Source organism: Erythrolamprus reginae, chromosome 9 (assembly GCF_031021105.1).
Source record: "Erythrolamprus reginae isolate rEryReg1 chromosome 9, rEryReg1.hap1, whole genome shotgun sequence".
NCBI lineage: Eukaryota > Metazoa > Chordata > Lepidosauria > Squamata > Dipsadidae > Erythrolamprus > Erythrolamprus reginae.
Genome location: NC_091958.1, coordinates 25,204,368 through 25,225,596, shown reverse-complemented (window position 1 = coordinate 25,225,596; position 21,229 = coordinate 25,204,368). Strand labels below are relative to the sequence as shown.

The window sequence follows — 21,229 nt, the reverse complement described above, 5'->3', positions numbered from 1 at the left end:
AATCGCTTAGTCGCTGGATTAGGGATTGCATTGCTGAGGCTTATTCATCGAGGTCTCAATCTCCTCCCACCGGTGTTATGGCACATTCCACTAGAAGTGCGGCTACTTCGGCGGCTTGGTCAACTCAAGCTTCTTTGGAAGATATTTCTCGAGCTGCTACTTGGGCATCATCTTCTACTTTTATACGCCACTATAAACTGGACTCAGTGGCTTCTGCAGAAGCTTCATTTGGCAGGCGTGTCTTACAGCGAGTGTGTGTCACTCCACCGACCTCGGCCCAGCCTTTTCCCTCCCAGGGGAATTGATCTTTGGTATATCCCATGATGGACTCTCCTTCCAGTCAATGGAGAAGAACCGTTGTACATACCTGAACGGTCTTCTCAGTGCTCTGGAAGGAGAGTCCATACCCACCCGGCATGGTGTTTGGCCAGGTCGCCGGAGTGCTGGGACTGTTAAAGTTTATATTTGGTTATGAAGTTAATAAATTTTTCTGATTTTTACATTGTCTTCGTTTTTAAAACTGGCTCATGGGGGCTGCTAAGGGGGCGGTGCCAGTTAATTAATTATTTAAATTAACTCAGTCTCTACCAATAGGATTGGTTTACAACCCATGATGGACTCTCCTTCCAGAGCACTGAGAAGACCGTTCAGGTATGTACAACGGTTCTTCTATATGTTCATGATATTGGTTTTATTTATTTATTTAGTTAGTTCAATCTGTATGCCGCCCAACTCCCTAAGGACTTTGGGTGGGTCACAACCAAAAAGAACCAGACATAGTCTCTAAAAAGAGAAACAATTTAAAAATAATTTAAAACCCACAATAAGACTTGGTTGGATTAAAAATGCCCGATCCAGTCTAAACATCCCCTTCTCCCTTCCCATGGCCCTTTCCTTGCTCTCCCCCTTTCATCCCTGTCCCACTGCCCTTCCCTATCTCCTTCCGCTCCTCCCTCTCCCTCTTTCCCCCCCTCCCTCATCCCTCTCCCTTCCTGTCTCCACCACCTCCCTTTCTCTCTGTCTCCTCCCCCTCCATTCCCTCTCCCCCACTTTCTTTTTACTCTCACCATCCCCTTCCCATCTCCCCTGCCCTTTCCCTCCCCCCTCTCTTTTCCTCCCTCCCTTCCCCCACTTGATCTCTCTTTCTCCTTCCCCTCCCTTTCCTCTCCCTCTCCCTCTCCCCTTATTAACCTTCTCATGATCTATCCCTCCCTCTCCCGGTCTCCCTATCCCCCCCTTCTTTCTCCTCGCTCCCCTTTCTTTCTCTCCCCTCTTCTCCCCTTTTGTTCTTAATTGTCCCTCTAATTTTCACTCCTTTTTCTTCTTCTTCCCCTTCTCCATCCCTATTCCCCTCCTTGTCCTTTTGCACCGTCTGTCCTCTTCATCTCCCTCTTTTTTAAAAAAAAAAATATTGATTGAAAATGAAAAAAAACTATACAAAAAAAGAGAGAAGAAAAAAGTACAAAGACATCAAAAGCAATCATAAAGTACATCGTTATCATCTGATTACATTTCTGATGCATCAAAAATAATAAAAGAATATCTACGCATACGTATCTATCTATCCACTAAACCATTAGCCTATCACTACAATAAGTTTCGTTAAAGTTATTATTTATAATTGCCATTTGTTTCTGTTTATTTGTTTATTTCTTTTAATTTCTAGCCACTTCTAAAATTTTTCCCATACAGTAAAAAAGTCTTTCTCTTGTCTATTCTGTAGTTCGTATGTGAGCCTAGTCATTTCAGCAGAATCCATCAATTTATTAATTATGTTTTCTGATGGGAGGTTTCCATTCTTCCAATTCTGTGGGAATGCTAATCTTGCAACAGTTATGACCCTGATCCCAACCCAAACTCTCACCCCCACTTACCCCACTGATCTCTGGTTCCAAAAAAAAGGGAAGGTTCCCCAGAGACCAGGAGCCCCTCTGAAGACCAACCTGCCCGCTTGAGAGGCATGTTCACTCTGATAACTGAGGACTGGCAGCAAGTGACAGTTTATCCTGCAGATGTGAAGTCATAAACCCACCAGAATCTCCAAGGAGATTACCTACCTCCATTTATCTTCCTAGTAGAGATTACCTGCTCCACCTTGTCTACTTTTACCAATGCCAGGCAAAGGTCACTAGAGAAGCTACCACAATGATCCCTCAAAGCTGCTGGAAACTCTGAGATTCCCTGCTTGTTGCCATTTTGTATTGTATGTGAGTCAGTTGGGTGTGAAGGTTGGTTTTTGAGCTCGCCTGGTCACATCACCATGACCACCAGGCCATGATCACATAGTCATATGACCACCAAGCCATGCCCACCAAGCCATGACCAACCCTCTGAAGTTAAATCAATGATGCCTTTATTAGGAGTTCCAGCAGCTCCAGCAAAAAGTTTCTCTCTCACTGCAGGCTAACGAGCAGGGAGATGAATAGTTGTCTGCCTTATCTAGTTCATCTCCACCCCCTCCTTTTCATACCCAGAGCTAGGCTGGGGTTTCGCTAGCAGTGGTGGCTCTTCCGTCCCAAGAACCAGCCCATAAATTTCTACTCTTCTCTGCCTTCTGCACATCTGTGTGTCAGGCACTAGACCCAGCTGTTCCTCCTGTCTGGACCGGGCAATGGTCAGAAATAAAGAGCCACACATGCTGTTCAAAATTTGATCATAGGCAAAAATCTATTGGTAAAATAAGTTATGTAAATCACTGGTTAATTCTAAGGAATTTCATGTTGGCAGCATTTCTCTCTAATGAGCTGGAGATAAGAACACTCTGGGCTGTGAGCCAGAGAGCTATAAATCTTAATCCTTGAAGTATTTCTGACAGCTTTGATAAAAACTACAGTTCAGTAAAACTTTGCAAAGCATAACACAGGCATGCTGGAAAAGGGTTTGAACACAGAAAGCCCTCTCAGTTTCGGGTCTCCAGCAGCCATGATGAGGAACATTGTTCGCCATGCCCTCTTTTCCTTAGAAAGTCCCTTATATACTGGCAAGGCTTGGCCAAGTATCCCATAGATCTATTAATGCCAAGAACCCCTTCTTTTCAGATATTCATGTCTAGACCACATTCTCCTGACCCTTGCATCTAACGAGGAGGGGGGCTTCTCTGACTCCCTCAATCCCATAACTGGGTTGCTCCAGTCTCTGGTGGCTCCTCACTCTCACTTTCAGACTCAGATGGCTAGAATACTGGCCTGCTATGCCAGTACTCATCTGTCTCCTGGTCCTTGAAATACGTGACCAACTGAGCTGGACATCGGCCACTCACAACAAGGGGCAAGTTTGCTGCTTATGCAGTTTTGTGCATTCAATCTGTTTCATTAATTTTTGGTTGATGGATCATTGATATCTTTTTTTAAAAACAGAAGATGATTTCTCGGCTTCTCATTATTGACCCCAATGTGTCTCCTTTGTTGCAGCATAACTGCGGTCAAGCTTCCCGATGGGGTCACTTTCATTGTCTACGAATTCTGGGAGAATGAGGATGACTGGAAAAGGTACCGCAACAGCTGACTTGATCTATTTTCTCTTTTTTTTCCAGTCTCCACTTTGATCCCCCCCCCCCCCCGGTGTTCTGAGCAGTAATGGATTCTAAAATCCATTGCTACTGACTCATATGGGCCATGCTTCTGGGCATGTGCAGAATCATCCCAGGTGGGTGGGTGGAGCCTCCCATCACCACTGCTACCAGTTCGCAGAACCGGGAGCGATGCACCACTGGTTCCGAGTTAAGAAACCAGCTAACGTACTTCTGCATCCTTCTCCTTTACCTTCACAGGCACCTCCAGAGTCCTGTCTGTAAAAGTTTCCAGCACGTCAAAGTGGATATGCTGAATCAGCCGGAAGGAGTCTCCAGTGTGTCGGTGCCAGGTAGAACCCTAAGATTGTGACAACACTAAGATCAAGAGTGGTCTTGGTGTGGAGACAGGCTTAAATCAGGCGTCCCCAAACTTGGCAACTTTAAGACTTGTGGAGTTTAACTCCCAAAATTCTCCAGTTGGAGAGTTCTGGGAGTTGAAATCCACAAGTCTTAAAGTTGCCAAGTTTGAAGACCTCGCTATATTGATTACAAAAAGTTCTGGTAAAAAACTGGTTAAATAGTTCAAAATCTAATCTAGTTCATTCTGGCAGTATTCCCAGCTTAATTGATTCCAAGATAAGAAAAGATCCCAGGCCAGAAGCCAAAGCTCAATTAGGGGAATTCATTTGAAGTGATTCTGTTTGTCAAACAGTTACAATTCTCTGTGGGCTTTTTCTGATGATGAGATTACATGACAATGATCTTACTCGAGTTACAGCAATCTACAAGCAAAGTTTTTGAACTGCAGAGCTCCCATACGGCCATGATTTTTACAAACATTCTCCACACCCACTTCCCCCAAGCCTGTTGCTTATATAGGGACAAGGCGTGGCCAAGTGTTCCCGGGAACTACTAATGCAAATACTGTTTCCTTCTCAAATACTCATGTCTGGACATAGTTCTCCTGACTCTAGCATCTAACATGGGCTCCTCCATATCCTCTTCTGACTCAATATCGAGTAACGAGTATAACAAGTCTGAGAGTGAGAGTGAAGGGGAGTTGGAGACTGGGGAACCACCAGAGACTGTAGAACCCCCAATTATGGTATTGTCTGACTCAGAGGACGATGGGGACTTTCAGGATCAGGACCCCCTGTTAGATGCAAGGATAAGGAGAAAGAGATTTGGCATGAATATCTCACTAGAAGGGGTTCTTGGCATTAAATAGATCTGTGGGACATTTCATCACACCTTGGCAATATATAAGGACAGGCTGATGGGAAAGAGAGCGTGGCAAACAACGTTTTCCATCATGGAGGAAGGTGCGTTGGAGCTGAGAGACTTCTTCTGATTCCATGGCCTTCCATTTCTGCCTGTTGCATGAGCTGTTAAATTTCCTGGACTACGAGTATAGTATAATTACCAGAGACACATAAGTAGTGGAAATTTACAACTCTTATGTGGCTGGCATCCCAGACTTTATCTCCTGCTAATTAGAAAAACACAGCCAGCATGAAATTCCTTATGTTAACCCTTGTATTACAGAAATTGTTTTTCCAATAGACTTTGCTTATTGCCCAACATGTATGGATCTTTATTTCTGATAATTGATCTGGCCAGACAAAACAGATATATAGCTATATAGACTCCCTAATCCTGAGAGCTTCTCTTTTCATTGCAGCTGCCTGGTGCACTCTCAACCGAGACTGAAGTGTGGAGGAGACAGTGCCCCAAAGGGAAGTTGAGATGGTCTCCTGGCCTGGCTGGTGCAGAGAAGCACACTCTTATATTTTCTAATAACTTTGTTACCAGTGTAATTTCTTCTCCTTCCCTTCCTTCCAGTGCGTTTTTGTCTAGAAATGAGATTTGTTTGATCTTTGAAGTGCAAGAGGGTACAGCAAGAAGTCTTAACTATCTTGGTTAGACTATCTAACCAGCTATCTAACAAGACCATGGTCAGCGAACCATTTTTTTCTCCTCTGAGCTATATACCCCAAGCTTGTAACAAATTTTGGTCTGAAGCCAAAATGAAGGCTTGATTGCAGAGTCCCAAAAGTGCTTTTTCAAGAGGCAACTGGACTTTCTGGCAAGGCTTTGAACACGTTTCCCTTCTCATCCAAGAAGCTTCTGGATGGTGCGGAATGTTCTTCAGTGGTTCCAAGAAGGCTCCACAACCATTTGCACCACTCAGATGATCCTGAGGACGCAGACAAACCTCCAAGTGGCCTCAAGGACTCTCTAAAAGGATGCAAAAAGTTGTGAGTGGTCCACATCCGGCTCAGCTGGTCACGGATTTCGAGGACCAGGAGACGGTTGAGTACTAGCATTGCAAGCCAATGTTCTTGCCATCTGAGTCTGAAAGTGAGAGTGAGGAAGAGTTGGGGACCGAGAGTCAACCAGGGAGTGTAGAATCTCCAGTTATGGAACTGAGTGAGTCAGAAAACAAAGGGGACTTTGAGGATCAGGACCCCCTGATATGAGATCCAGAGGTGAATATCTCTTTAGAAGGGGTTCTTGGCCTTAAATAGATCTATGGGACATTTGGCCACACCTTGACAGTATATAAGGACAGGCTGATGTGAAAGGGTGTGTGAAAGACAATGTTCCCCATCATGGATGAAGGTGCCTCAGAGCTGAGAGATGTGTTCTGCTTCCATGGACTTCGATTCCTGCATTTTGCATGAATTGTTTTACTCTCTAGTCTGAATGAGTGTGGTTACAAATCAGACACACATCATTAGCAGAGATTTATGACTCTAGCTGGCTGGCTTCCCGGACTATCTTTACCTCTTGTTAAATGGAGAAACCGAGCCAACATGACATTCCTTGCGTTAATTCTTGTATTGCAGAATAGTGTTACCAATAGACTTTTGTCTATGGATGGTTTTGAATCAACATGTGTGTCGGTGAGCAGAACACAAATGACTAGCTGTCTGCAAGGAATATAAATCTTTATATTCCCCACTGTTCCATCAAAGCTGAAGAAGCGTCTTGGATGAGAAGGAAAACGCTTTCAAGGAAAAAAATAGAAGTCCAATTGCCTTTTGGAAAAGCACCTTTGGGGAAACCACAACTTGGATGACTCTCGACAACGTTCTCATTGTCCACCCAACCACTTATTTCAACTGATTGGTATTCCTGCAGAATCTGAACCATTCAGAATTGTTTTCAAGTTTTTTTAAAAAATAATAATAATCAGTAATAAAAGCTGTATGAGACCTTTGGAGAAACCCAGCAACCACCTTCCCTTAATCCTGCCTGACCATTGAGTTCTCCCACTTTTAACACTGTCGCATGAATCAATCAAAATAAGCCTTTAATAAGCCTTTAGACTTATATTTCGCCCCCCACTGTAGAAAAAAAAATTGCACTATGTTACTTTACCAAGTAATTACACATTTTCTTTTCCAAACCGAAAACGGTTGTTTCTAACAAGACTGAAGCAGGCAAGATTTTCATAGAAAAAGGGAGTTTTCCCGCCCGCTCCCCCAACCCTCACCTCTTTCTCCGGGCAAAGTGGCTCCTATATCTTCATTTTTGATTGTAACCTTTGATAGCTGATGTGTCCTGTTTTAGAAATAGAACGATGTAGCTCCCAAGCTTAGCACGGATGGCACAGTTATCGGTGTTAGCAAACATATAGGCAATTTTAAGATATGTGCCACTGTGTACAATTTTAAGACTAAGTGCAGATAACCAAATAAAAAGGAAAAGATTAAAATAAACTTTTGGATTTGTTTTCATTTTCCTCGCTCTCTCTTAAGACCAGTGCTTCTCAATGTGGAGTGTGCACTCTGCAAGAGTGCAGAGAAGAGCAACAAAGATGATAAGGGGCCTGGAGGCTAAAATATATAAAGAACGGATGCTGAAATGGGTTTGTCTGGTTTAATGAAAAGAAGGACTAGGAGAGACATGATGGCAGTGTTCCAGTATCTAAGGGGCTGCTACAAAGAAGAGGGAGTTGACCTATTCTACAAAGTATCTGAGGGCAGGACAAGAAGCAACCAATGGAAACTAATCAAGAAGCAACCTAGACATTGTTGTGATTCCGTCTGAGGCTCCTCAGGGAACGGCTGAACCTCTGCCGGCTCCCTGCTCAGAGGGGGAGGATGAGGAACAGGAGGAGGGGGAGGAGGCCCAGGCAGAAGGGGAGGAGGAATATCAGGCCGAGGGAGAGGGAGAACAGCCAGAGTCCCCCGGGGTGGAGCTCTCCCCAGCAAGCAGCCTGGAGTCCTTAGATGAAAATGCTCAAGCCATCATCGATCACAGGCAGAGAAGAGCAGAACAACGAAGGGGACAATTAGCCAGGTACTTCCAGTCCTAAATAGGTAACAGCTGGGTTTGGGTGTGGTTCTCCCCAGAAAGGCTGAAAAGGCAGACCCACCCTTCCTGTCTTGTGGAGTAGTATCTTTGGGAGTCCTGGGACCTGGCTGTGATCTTTGGCGTCTCTGATTCTGACTTGTGGCCTTGAAGGCTGAAACCTTGGGGAAAAAGGCGTGGGGGCTTATTCTCTACAGTGGTGTGTGTGCCAGCAAGAAGTCTGCTGTATTGTCTGGCCGTCAGGACTTTGCTGTGAAGTCTCATAGCCTGCCTGTTGGGAAGAACAGTTTTTTCTCTGTGTTTATTTTTCAAACTATAAAGTGCTTTTGCTTTTACCAGCGTGTCTGGCTGCTTTTTCCAGTTGGTGTTGAAGTCTGGGGGCACCCAGGCAGAACAGACATAAAGAGAAATTTCCTGACTGTTAGAATAATTAATCAGTAGAACAACTTGCCTCCAGAAGTTGTGAAAACTCCAATACTGGAAGTGTTTAAGATGACATTGGATAACCATTTGTATGAAATGGTATAAGGCCGTGATGGTGAACCTATGACACCTGCGCCACAGGTGGCACGCAGAGCCACATCTGATGGGTGTGTGCATGCGCACTATAGCACATATGCTTTCGGCACTGAGGGAAAGAAGGTTTGCCTTCACTGGTATAAGGTTTCTTGTCTGAGCAGGGAATTGGAATAGAAGACCTCCAAGGTCCCTTACATCGTTAGTCTAGTCGTCTAGTCTATTTTTATTCTATTCTGTTCTATGTTCTATTCTTCTATTCTATTCTATTCTTTTTTTAAAAAAAATATTGATATATAAATTTTAAAAACAAAATATAAAAAAGAAAATACATACAAAAAAGATAATATACAAAACAAGTTGAAAAACTAAAACAAAACATACATTACAAAATACCTTTACCTTTATGGTACTTATATCGTCTCTTATGCTTTTAAACTAATCCATTTATTTCTACTCTTATTTTTATTATCATTTATTTATTAAGGAATTAATTATACCTGCGGTTCATATATATATTTCTAAGTATTAATTTCTAAGTATTAATATATACAGTATAATTAATATATTTATAATATATAATTATATATATATATAATATAATTAATATGTACATTATAATATAATATATGCAATACAATATCTTACTCACTTGTCCTTACCATTTTATAAATTAATGTGTTTATAAATAAATAACTAAATATATTATTAGGATATCATAATACATTTCATTTGTCAAGCCCCTCGTATTATACGTTCCATGTTTTATAATATTCTGAATGTTTTTCTTTTAATTCAATAGTCAATTTGTCCAATGCTGTGCAATCCAAAATCTTTTTAATTATTAAAAAGATTTTAATTATTTAATTATTTAATTATTAACAACCGCTCCTCATTTCCAGTATTGTGCTAGCGTTATTCTTACAACTGTTCTATTCTATTCTCTATTGTATTCTATTTCCCCATTCTTCTCCATTTGCTATCCTATCGTATTCTATCCTATTCCATCCTTGGCAGCTTTCAAATGCATGGACTTCAACTCCCAGAATTCCTCAGCCAGTGAGAAACCCTACCCTTAGACTTGGTTTGTGCTGTGGATTCTATCATACTGATTCACGTGGGAGAATACATGCTCAATGTAAAGCCATCCTGATAACTTCTGTGCATGCCCATTTTTCTCACACGAGCTTATGCAAAGAGTGTGTTGCCACTCAGGTAGTCCTCGACGTACAACCATAATTGAGCCCAGGATTTCCATTGCTAAGCAAGGCAGTTGTCGAGTTTTGCCCCATTTATAACTTCTTTTGCCACAGTTGTTAAGCGAATCACTGCTAGTGAATCATTGACATTGCTCTGATACAGGTTGTCCTCAATTTATGACCACAGTGGGAACAGGCATTTCTGTCTTAGGTCATTGCAGTTGTAAGTCAAGTCATCACCTGACCAAACCTGATCTTCTGACCGTTTTTACTGTAATCGTAAGTCAAGTCACCATGTGACCAGCCATTTTTACTGTCGTATGTGAAGTCATAGTAGTTGTAAAGGTGAAATCAGATTAACCAACTGCATTTTTAACCATTGTTTTGCCAGAAACTAGTAGAAAAAGTTGTATGTTTATATAAACATTCATATAAACAGTTTTTAAAATGCATCATATTCATGTATTTAATGCCATACATATAGAGAGAAAGACAGAGAGGGGCCTCTATAATCAAATTCTATATCATCAAAATTATTTTTAAGTTGGCATCTTTCAAATGCAGTGGACACCTACCAGTACTTCCATACTCCCCAGCCAGTGCTGACTACCAAAGCATCCCTGAAAGCAACAAGTTGGAGAAAGGATGGGGCAGAGGAATAATCCAGATAATTGAATGTTAAGGGATTGAATGGTAAGAACTGCTTTGATCCCAACATCAAATGATGTTTCTTAGCACTTGCCTCAAAAAAATAAAAAGGACATTCTAGACCCCACCACAACTATATCTCTACAATGCAGAAAGGTGCTTTGAGGAACGTCTGGAGATTCGCAGTCATCCACATTTGTCTCCAAGTTGCTTTTTCAGGAGGCAACTGGTCTTTCTGATTTTTCTCTGAAGACATTTCATGTCCCATTCAAGAAGTTTCCTTGAATTCAAGAAGTTTATTGAAGGAGGAGCGAAACGTCTTCAAAGAAAAAACCAGAAAGTCCAATTGCCTCTTGGAAAAACCACCTTTGAGACAACCATGGCTTGGATGATTGAGAATCAATACAGATATTTACCTGTGATGGCGAACCTATGGCACGGGTGCCACAGGTAGCACGTGGAGCCATATCTGCTGGCACCAGAGCTGTTGCCCTAGCTCAGCTCCAATGTGCATGTGTGTGTCGGCCAGCTGATTTTTGGCTTGCACAGAGGCGCTGGGAGGGCGTTTTTTGGCTTGCAGAGAGCCTCCAGGGGGATGGGGGAGGCCATTTGTACCCTCCCCCAGTTTTAGGGAAGCCTTGGGAGCTTGGGGAGGGTGAAACACAAGCCTACTGGGCCCACCAGAATTTGGGAGACAGGCCATTTCCAGCCTCCAGAGGGCCTCCGGGGGGGTGGGGAAAGATGTTTTTGCCCTCCCCAGGCATTGATTTATGGGTGTGGGCACTAGTGCATGTGCAATAGCCCACGCGTATGCTCTTTCGGCACCCGAGGATAAAAAGGTTCGCCATCACTGAGCTATACAATTTTGAAGGTACCCTTTGGAATGGTGTGGGAGTAGGAATAGATTTCCAGAGGAAAAAGGCACCTGGAGCGCGACTCAACTGACCCAAAGGACACAGATAAACCCCCAAGTCCTTCAATGACCCTCTAAAAGGATGCAAAGCCAGGGCTGCAAATGCTGCCACAATGGTGGCCACGCATGTCTGCCCCAACATGTGGTAGAACATTTCATGCCCGTACAGGCCTTAGCAGCCACCTGTGGACACATCGTCAACAGCCCACAACCTGTTAGATGTCAAGGTCCTCTTTGAACACGATGGATGGACATCATCATCAAAAAGATGCAAATGATCAGCTTTGTCTGCAATGAATATAAATCTTTCCCTTCCCCACCATCCAGTCAGAGCTGAAAGAAGCTTCTTGGATCAGAAGTAAAAAATTACCAAAAGGAGAACCAGAATGTTCACTTGCCTCTTGTAAAAGCACCTCTGGGACAACCATGACTTGGATGACTGACCATCTCCGTAGACACCCATTCATATGATTGCTGGAGGTGGCAATCAATTAGAAATGTGAGCTGCCAAGCATCCAAATCATGCTCATGTCACTACAGAGGTAGGGCAACAGTCATAAGTTTGAATTTAGTCATAACTTTTTAGAAAGCTGTTATTAATTGAAACCACCATTAAATGAACGGTCATTAGTTGAAGACTATACACAATGTGCAATAAAATACTCAGAAGAATATTTAAAAACATCTCCATCCAACAATGACTAACATGTCACTTTTATTAACAATACCAGATAGATAATATGTGAGAATGAGTTAAATTATAATCAGAAGTTCAGTGTATAAAATCTCAGTTTAACGTCCATTTTTTTCTGTCACTACTATGTCTTTTCATCACACTGGCACCATCGTGTATAATGATGCAGCCGATGAGAATTTTTACAGTGTGAATCACTGCATTGCGAGGCAAAAGGAAATGGCATCAATTGTCTGGATTATTTGTCACACGTTGGACACTTGGTTTGTTAAATGCCAGGGTTGAAATTCTTTGCAATTCTTGGTTTCCAAAGTCTGCTGTTCAACTGAGATTTTACTGCATCTGACGGTGACACGGAGGGAGCATTGCGTCACAATAGTCCCAATTGTGGAGAAGGGTGTCTCTTGGAGGCAACATCTCCTCAGCTGATGACTTTGGCTAGAGTTTGTGCAATAGGACCATGATGGCAGATGCTGTGCTTTGGCCAAAGATGAAAGCGCCACAAAAGACAGTGATGATTCCCCAGGCAATTAGGCAGGACCTACAAGGAAGTGGGGAAAAGAGGCCATGTTGCGCATGTTGTTGTGGCCTGTTGGCCACTGGCCCCCTCCAGCAGCTATCGGAAGAGGAGGAGGAGGAGGCATGGGAAGTCAGGGTCAGCATCAAGACAACCTGAGAGCTGCGATGGGGAAGAGGGAAGGGAGCTGGCAGAGAGACAGAGGCGGAGATGGAGCGTCAACAATCTGGAGTTGGCTGATGAGGAAGAGGAGAAACAGCTGGGTCCATGCCTGAGTTGCAGATGTGCAGAAGGCAGAGGAGAACAGTGGAAGGCCGGTCATTGGGATGGAAGAGCTAGTGAAGCCCCACCTACCTCTGGGGATAAAAGGCAGCGGGCGGAGATGAATAAATATGGCAGACAACTATTCATTTTTCCGGCAGCTGGACTTGTTAGTCTACATTGAGAATGTTTTTGCCAGGGCTGTTGGTGCTCCTAATATTGAAATACAGCAGGTTTGTCATGTTTGTGGAGCTGGTTAAGAACACATTAGATGGATGGATGGATGGATGGATGGATGGATGGATGGATGGATGGATAAGCAATAGATGGATAGATAGATAGATAGATAGATAGATAGATAGATAGATAGATAGATAGATAGATAGATAGATAGACAGACAGACAGTGTAGGGCTACCAAAATTTTACTACCACACTGTGGGCGCGGCTTATGTAGGATGCCCTGCATTTTCTTTGAACATCTTTAAGTGCAAATTGGGTGTTCTGGGGTGGAGCACCATGTTCGCTACCCCACTGTGTTCCTCCCCCCCCCCCCCATCCAGCCAGTAGCCCACCTCTGGATAGATAGATGATAGGTAGGCAGGCAGACAGGCAGACAGACAGGCAGACAGACAGATAGATCGTAGATAGATAGATAGATAGATAGATAGATAGATAGATAGATAGATAGATAGATAGATAGATAGATAGATAGATAGAAAGATAGATAGAAAGATAGATAGATAGATAGAAAGATAGATACGATAGATAGATACGATAGATAGATAGATAGATAGATAGATAGATAGATAGATAGATAGATAGATAGATAGATAGATAGATAGATAGATAGATAGATAGATCTCGATCTATCTAAAGGGTGTATGTACATATGTACCACCATAACTCTGGAACTGCTCGAGCAATTTCTACCAAATTTAGTACACAGATGACTTACCCTCTGGAAACAAATTCTGCAGGGATAAGACAGCCCTAGCAATACTCGGGGTGTGTCTGTTTGTGTGTGTGTGTTCCAGTATAACTCTGGAAGGCCTGGGCTGTTAAGGAGAGGGAGTGTGGCATCCTAGAGCATATGGGAGGGGGAAGGGAGAGAGCGGGGGTGATGGGCATGGGAATAGGGGGAAGAAAGGCCCCTCCCAATGGCTCTCTGTCAGACAAACGCTTCAACATCTAGGTAATCAATGCCAGGTTATCAGCTAGTCTTCTATAAAACCTGGATAAAGGCCCAGCTTTTATAGAAATACCTGGATGTGTCAAGCCGCAAAACGACCTCAGTTGAAACCATGCTTAGTTCTGCTTCATTTCTTGGTTGCCATTCAGAGGGGGAGGGGGGAGGGGACACAGCAACTAGCCAGAACATCTACCAGCTGGCGTGAGAACCAGGTCATGGCAACGGACACTTGTTGAAGTTGACCGGGAACCTAGAGCTGGACCAATTGGCCCATGTGACCTTAAGACAAAGCAGGATGGGGAGGTCTTATTCTTTTAATTATGGATAAATGCAGGATACATAAGTGCAGGAATAATTTAGTGATAGCTTCACTTTTCTAAGGGCAGATATGTCCTCAATAAATGATCGCTTGAACCTGAACATAGTGTCATAGAGCAGTGGTCTCCAACCTGGGCCACTTTAAGACTTGTGGACTTCAACTCCCAAGGTTGGCTGAGGAACTCTAGGAGTTGAAGTCCACAAGTCTTAAAGTTGCCAAGGTTCGAGACCTCTGTCATAGAATCCTGACTTTCCCAGAGTTTATTCCTCAGAACAATGACAGGGCTTTTATTTAAAAAAGAAAAAAAATGTTCCCCTATTAAAATTGGTTGCTGCTTGCCCAACAAATCCCTTTGGCAAAATGGGGAAATGAGCCTCTCTTACATTTTTTGCAAAACGTTGCCAGCTGCTACTGTGACCACGTCTTTCTCGGCTTCAAGATTTGGCTTCCCAACTGAAGCTTGCAAAGGCACGTAGCCTTTGCATCTGTAAAAATGCAGCAGGAAGACTCGTGAAGCTGTTTTGCACATGGTCACACATTGAGGGAGCTGCTTTGCAATGGTGGTGGGTTTCCTAGCTAAGCAGGGGGTTGGACTAGAAGACTTCCAAAATCCCTCCCAACTCTGTTACTATGTTGTTGTTGTTGTTGTTGTTGTTGTTGTTGTTGTTGTTGTTATTATTATTATTATTATTATTATTATTATTATTATTATTGGTTGGCGTCAATATATTGGATGTCTAAATTAGATGGCCCATGAATGGAACCAGCCACTAATTCAAAGCAACTAAACTCTCCATTCCTGTTGTGCAGGAAAACATTGGTTGAGGGGTTAGGGGTGGTAAACATACTTGGTTCTTGGCCTGAAAGGTTCTGTCTCCATTGCAAACACCAAACACAGCCCTGAGAAAAAAATAGAAAGCATTCAACATAAACAATTCCTTAAAGATCAGTGGGGGCACAGTGGTTAGAATGCAGTATTGCAGGCTAATTCTACTAATGGCCAGCAGTTCGATCCTGACTGGCTCAAGGTTGATGCAGCCTTCCATCCCTTCCAAAGTGGGTAAAATGAGGACCCAGATTATTGAGGGCAAGATGTTAAATCTGTGAATTGTTTAGAAAGGGCTGTAAAAGCACTGTTAAGTAGTATATAAGTCTAAGTGCTGTTGCTATTGCTATTACCCTTCCTTCTCTATCTATCTATCTATTATTATTATTATTATTATTATTATTATTATTATTATTATTATTATTATTATTATTGGATCTATCTACCTATCTATTATATTTTTATACTACCCTTTTCCACAGACTCAGGGTGGCTCAAAACAAAGGTAAATACAAAAACATGTAAGAAATCTAATTTAAAATATGCTCTAAAACCCCAATACTTGAAACCAATCATCCACATTCACCCTACCATACATAATACATTCAGTCATCAGCCAGGGCTAGATGTTAAGATTCAGTGGCCACAGGCCTGTCAGCAAAGGTGAGTTTTTAAAGCCTTGTGGAAGGATGAGAGGGTGTGGGCAGTGCAAATCTCTGGAGGGAGTTTGTTCCAAAAGGCCGGAGCCACCGCAGAGAAGGCTCTTCCCCTAGGCCCTGCCAGATGACATTGCCTGGCTGACGGGACCTGGAGAAGGCCGACTCTGTGGGACCTGACCGGCCGCTGGGATACATGAGGCAGAAGACAGTCCCGTAAATAATCTGCTCCGATGCCATATAGTTCTTTATAGGATTTTCTCTGAATTGCATTCAGAGAAAATCGGCAGACAATGCAGCTTGCGGAGTGCTGGATAGACATATCTTGGGAGGCCCATGACAGCTCACGCGGCTGCATTTTGCACTACCTGCAGTCTCTGAACATTCTGCAAAGGTAGCCCTATGTAGAGAGCATTGCAGTAGTCAAACCTCGAGGCGATGAGGGCATGAGTTCTGAGACAAGACTCCCTATCTAAGTTCGCCAAAGGCAAACCTGAGCAAACATCCCCCTCACCACAGCTCCTATGTCCCCTTCTATCCATCCATGATGTGCAACAGTTAGAATGTACTATTGCAGGATAATTCTGCCCACTGCCAGCAGTTCAATTCTGACCGACTCAAGTTGACTCAGCTTTCCATCCTTCTGAAGTGGGTAAAATGAGGACCCAGATTGTTGGGGACAACAGGCTGACTCTGTGAAATGGCCGGTTCGGGCATACCGATAGTGGCCGCCGCTGGTGATTTGGAGAACCACCAAGTAGCAGCAGCATAAGATATGTGATACCTGTTTACATAATAACAGCTGCAAGCATCTGTTTTGCCCAATCCTGGAAGAAAGAAATCTCCCCAACCAACACACAGATTATAAATAAAATACTGGAAGTGGCAGAAATGAACAGGTTAACCATCAGAATAAAAGAGAAAGAAGATACTGACTACTACTACTAATTCCTTTTTTTTCATTATATTTATAAATAAAGTATTTTTTTTTAAAAAAAGGTATATTTGGATAGACAAAAAAGAAAAATTGAACCAACTACACTGCATAGAAGTGACCTTAATGAGAATACATAGGAACAGGAAGATTGGGATAGATAAAAACATTTAGTATACAAAGGTGAAAGATAGTAAATGTGTTAATTAATTATATTTTTCTGAATAGCAATAATGTATTATTTAAAGTGATAGATCTATAATACACCAAAAATGAGAATGTAACAATACTAAACAATATGAATAACTGCATGAAATATTCTTTGAAAGGGGGGGGAAAAGATATAAAGAAGAACTTGATAGCCTCTCCTGTTTTTAACCAAGTGAATTTTTGTATGTTTTTGTACTTTTTTCTTTTCTTTTTCTTTCATCACTTTCTTTGTTTGTTGTAGCCATGTTATTTTCTTTGATCCATATGCACATTTGTAAATACAAGGCTTGTTTACTTTGCTTTTAACTAATTAAAATATATTTACAATTTTTAAAAAAATAGCAGGTGGAAGCTCATCAGAGGAAGATTCAATCTAGAAACAAGGAGGATTTTCTTGACAGCAAGAACTGTCGGGTGGAAGGGTGTCAAACTTGATTTCATTCAGGGCAGCATCAGGGTTGTGTTTGACCTCCGGTGGCCGAGGCTGGGGTGGGCATGGCCATTTGACGTCCCTGGTATTGGGGGCGTCTGTGGCGGTCCGTCCACTCTGCCAGAGAAAATGGGCTCTCGAGCTCCGTTTGTGGCTGGGACAGCTTCCTGCAGCCCTCTGCCATCAAAATTGGACCTCAGTGGGACCACTCACAGCCCTCCCGAGCTCCGTTTTCTCTGGCAAAGGCACTGTGGGTCAGCCCTTCGCTGTTTCCCTGTGGGCCAGATTTAAGCACCCCGTGGACCAGATCTAAGTGCCCCGTGGCCAGATCTAAGCACCTGTGGACCAGTTCTAAGCACCCCGTGGGCCAGATCTGGCCCTCTGGTCTTGAATTTGAATCAATAGAACAGCTTTCCTCCTGCAGTTGTGGGTTTATTTATTTATTTATTTAATTGGATTTGTATGCCGCCCCTCTCCGAGGACTCAGGGCGGCTCAAAACATATTTAAAAGAACATAGTAATGCATCTAATCCAATTAATATAATTTTTAAAAAACCCTTTAAAATCCTAAAATACTTTAAAACATTCATTATAATTCAATCACACTAAAATACACTCGTTGGTCAGGGGGAGAGATCTAATGACCCCATGCCTGGCGACAAAGATGAGTCTTTAAACTTTTTCGGAAGGCAAGGAGGGTGGGGGCAGTGCGAATCTCCGGGGGGTGCTGATTCCAGAGGGCCAGGGCTCCCACAGAGAAGGCTCTTCCCCTAGGTCCTACCAACCAACATTGTCTGGCTGATGGGACCCGGAGAAGGCCAACTCTGTGGGACCTCACCGGTCACTGGCATTCGTGTGGCAGAAGGCGGGCTTGGAGGTAATCTGGCCCAATGCCATGTAGGGCTTTATAGGTCATAATCAACACTTTGAATTGTGTCCGGAAACTGATCGGCAGCCAATGCAGTCCACGGAGTGATGGTGAGATATGGGCATGTCTTGGAAGGACGATAACCGCTCGCACAGTTCTCCATTGCTGGAGGTTTTCAAGAAAAGATTGGACAACTGGGGATTTGAAGACTAGTGTAATTTTTAAGCTAACCTGTTGACTTTTTAAAATTATGTTTTATAAATATCAGATGTTGGGTAGATTTTATTATTACATAGAGATCTCTCCTCATCTGAAATATTTGTTTGATTATTTTCCTTGTTAAATAATAATTTATCAGGGTTTTTTGTTTTTTTTTCCAGTATCCAGTCATGGTGGATTTTTTAATAATATGTTCATTGTTGAGTATCTGCCCCCAAAAATAAAGGGAACGCTCAAATAACACATCTTAGATCTGAATGAATGAAATGTTCTCATTGAATACTTGGGGTTATATTCTGTTGTTTAAGTGTTCCCTTTATTTTTCTGAGCAGTGTATATAAGCTGAGACAGGAGGATAATCTGTGGCCTAAAGGTTAAACCTACTGTCTTACAGGCAGAATGCCCAGGTTCAAATCCCGGTAAGGGTATGGCTAGCTGATGAGAGCAAAATAGCTTGAAATAGATCTATTGTCAGAGTTCCAAATAGCATCTGTGAAATAAGGCTTCACCTTCTTCAAAGTTCCAAATTATTAACAGGGCCATGTTAGCACAACTGGAGAAACTCAAATCTAAAGTTACGAGGGTATCTCACCTCCCCGCCCCCCCCCCCCCCGGGTTAGAGTTCATTTCCTTGCATGTCCTCCCACAAGCCCATTACATGACCCATACATCTTCTGCCAGTGTATCCGGCAACTCCCAGCAGCTTCCGGCCAGATGCTGAAGAAAGGCTGACCTTGAGAAACTAAAAAGAATGTGTCATGGCATGCAGCCCACTCATCACCCCCCAAGTTCCCACAGCAAGAAATATTCCAAAAGAACATAGCATAACACAAGCATATATGTTCCCTCCCATATTTGGGTATACCGGGGTGTTTTGATAGAAAACACACACACAAAGATTGGACAAGTATTTGTCTTTGGGCCCTAGGATTCTATGATTCTATGAAAATCATCAGATTGGGGTGTTTTTTTACAAAATAAGCTGTCGGGCAAGTTTTCTCATCCTGACCGGCTGCTGCTACCTTCCCCCTTCCTCCTTCGTCAATCAAACTCTTTTCTGATTCCTAGGAGAGAAAAGACACATTTACCTACCTGGAAAGATGAAGATGAAGAAGGCCCCAATGCCTCCAATGACGCTGACCACCTCGCTGATGTCTGGTACACACAGGGCAATGATGAGGGTGACCACCACCCAGGCGGTGGTCATCAGAATTCGCACACATTTCTCACTGGTTTCCATCTGGATGCAGCCCTGTTTGGAGCCGAGGCACACGTCTTGGAGGACGGACCTAACAGACACATTGGTGCATTTATCTCAATGGCTCAAGAATCTGGTGGCGCCTTAAACATTCATCCATTTATTCTTCCAGATCAGGGCCCCTTTGAGACTTGTGGACTTCAACTCCCAGAATTCCCCAGCTAACAGAGGTGGGTTCCTCCCAGTTCACCCAAAAATATATCACCCTCGAAAGTAAGACGTAGGAGAGGCTTCATAGAATTGCCTAATATAAGGCATCCCCCAAAAGTAAGACATAGGAGATGTTTCCTTTCGCAGCATTCCCGAACAGAACATATATAACACTGCTGTCCATAAATTGCATCCCAAAACACTGCATCAATCAGATTTAAAACACATCCAACAGGCGGCTGTGTGTTTGGGGGCATTTTTGCTGCAGCAGGATACAGGATACAATTCATTGGGGGGGGGGAAATAAGACATCCCCTGAAAATAAGACATAGCGCATCTTTGGGAGGAAAAATTAATACAAGACGCTGTCTTATTTTCGGGGAAACGGGGTAGCAAGACGCTGGTGACGTTAAGATGTCAGGGAACCGGTTCGGTTGGTGCCAGTCTGTAGACTACACCATCTTTTTTTAAAAAAAATTAAAAATGTTTTGGATTTTTTTTTTAACTTGGGGGAGGATTTTTTGGGGGGAGAGATATTTTTCCAAGTTTTTTTTTTCTTTCCAGCACTGCGCATGTGTCGCCATCTTGTTTTCGTCTCTCTTTTTTAAAAAAATTGTGAATTGCGCAAGAGTGCGGGCACGCCCATGGGGGCGGCCACATGGAGCGGGAGGAAGTGGACTGGCAACAAGGTAAGTTAGAACCACCTCTATTCTGGCTGGGGAATTCTGGGAGTTGAAGTCCACAAGTCAAAGTCACTAAGGTTGGCCTGTAAATACTTTGTCAAATAAGCTTTGACGTCCTCGGAAAAGTTAATATGATCAACCACAGAGTGGTCTTTCAAAGAGTAACTGTTGGTCCTTGAAGACAAGAAACACAACTGTGAATATCATATCCAGCTTTATTGTCAGGTTACATTAGCAAATCTTGCTGTCAAGGTTCCAGGTAGTATCCAAGTTAAATCAGAGTCCAAGTCAAAGTACTCCTCAAAGTTCCAATTTATTGCCAGAGTCATCCTGTTACCCACACTGGCAAACTTGAATATGCATTTCCCACCTAGTTCAAAGTTCACATCCCTTGTCCCCCACCCACAAACCTGTCACATTGCCCACTCAGATTGTGCCAACGTGGCAAGTCCTCCTTCTGCTTCCTCCCAGGTGGGTGAGCATAGGATGGCCTTGAACCACTTGAAAGAATGCTTTGTGGCTGCATCTGTTCCCTCATTAAAATCAACACACACACACAAACCCAAGTTCCCATAAACATCAGGCCTTCTATAGATAGTGTGGCAGGCCGTTAATTTCTCACCAACTTCTGCACCAGCTTGACACTTGCAAGACTAAAAGTATTTATCTCCCCCTCTCCTTATACTTTCTGAAGGACTAGAGAGCGTTCCTTCTGGAACTCTTCCCATGCCCTCCCTCCTTCTGTGGGATGAGACAACTTTTACTTCCCAGTTGTCCAAGAACTTCCTAGTATCTCCCAAGATCTTGACAGCAACTCAATTCTTTTTCCTGCTTCTCAATTCATAAAAAGACACATTGGGGAAAGTGTGTGTGTGGCGACCCAGTTTAGTGAAAACACCAAAACAT

General features: G+C 43.0%; 2 protein-coding genes across 8 annotated transcripts in view; one reads left to right on the top strand and one right to left on the bottom strand.

Annotated features, from left to right (window-relative positions):
* The window catches only part of NECAB2 (N-terminal EF-hand calcium binding protein 2), a 234,914-nt gene extending 227,678 nt beyond the window's left edge, over window positions 1-7,236 (top strand). For both annotated transcript variants that reach the window (XM_070760554.1, XM_070760553.1), the window contains 3 exons: window positions 3,411-3,488; window positions 3,770-3,861; window positions 5,193-7,236. In XM_070760554.1, the coding sequence (XP_070616655.1) occupies window positions 3,411-3,488; window positions 3,770-3,861; window positions 5,193-5,221 (199 nt within the window). In that variant the 3' untranslated portion in view covers window positions 5,222-7,236. The remainder of the gene's footprint in view (window positions 1-3,410; window positions 3,489-3,769; window positions 3,862-5,192) is intronic.
* A 4,569-nt stretch (window positions 7,237-11,805) lies between these two features.
* Window positions 11,806-21,229, bottom strand: part of SLC38A8 (solute carrier family 38 member 8) — a 45,415-nt gene continuing 35,991 nt past the window's right edge. For all 6 annotated transcript variants that reach the window (XM_070760552.1, XM_070760547.1, XM_070760546.1 and 3 more), the window contains exons 9-11: window positions 19,325-19,521; window positions 14,938-14,989; window positions 11,806-12,342 (exon numbers count right to left, since the gene is read on the bottom strand). In XM_070760552.1, the coding sequence (XP_070616653.1) occupies window positions 12,240-12,342; window positions 14,938-14,989; window positions 19,325-19,521 (352 nt within the window). In that variant the 3' untranslated portion in view covers window positions 11,806-12,239. The remainder of the gene's footprint in view (window positions 12,343-14,937; window positions 14,990-19,324; window positions 19,522-21,229) is intronic.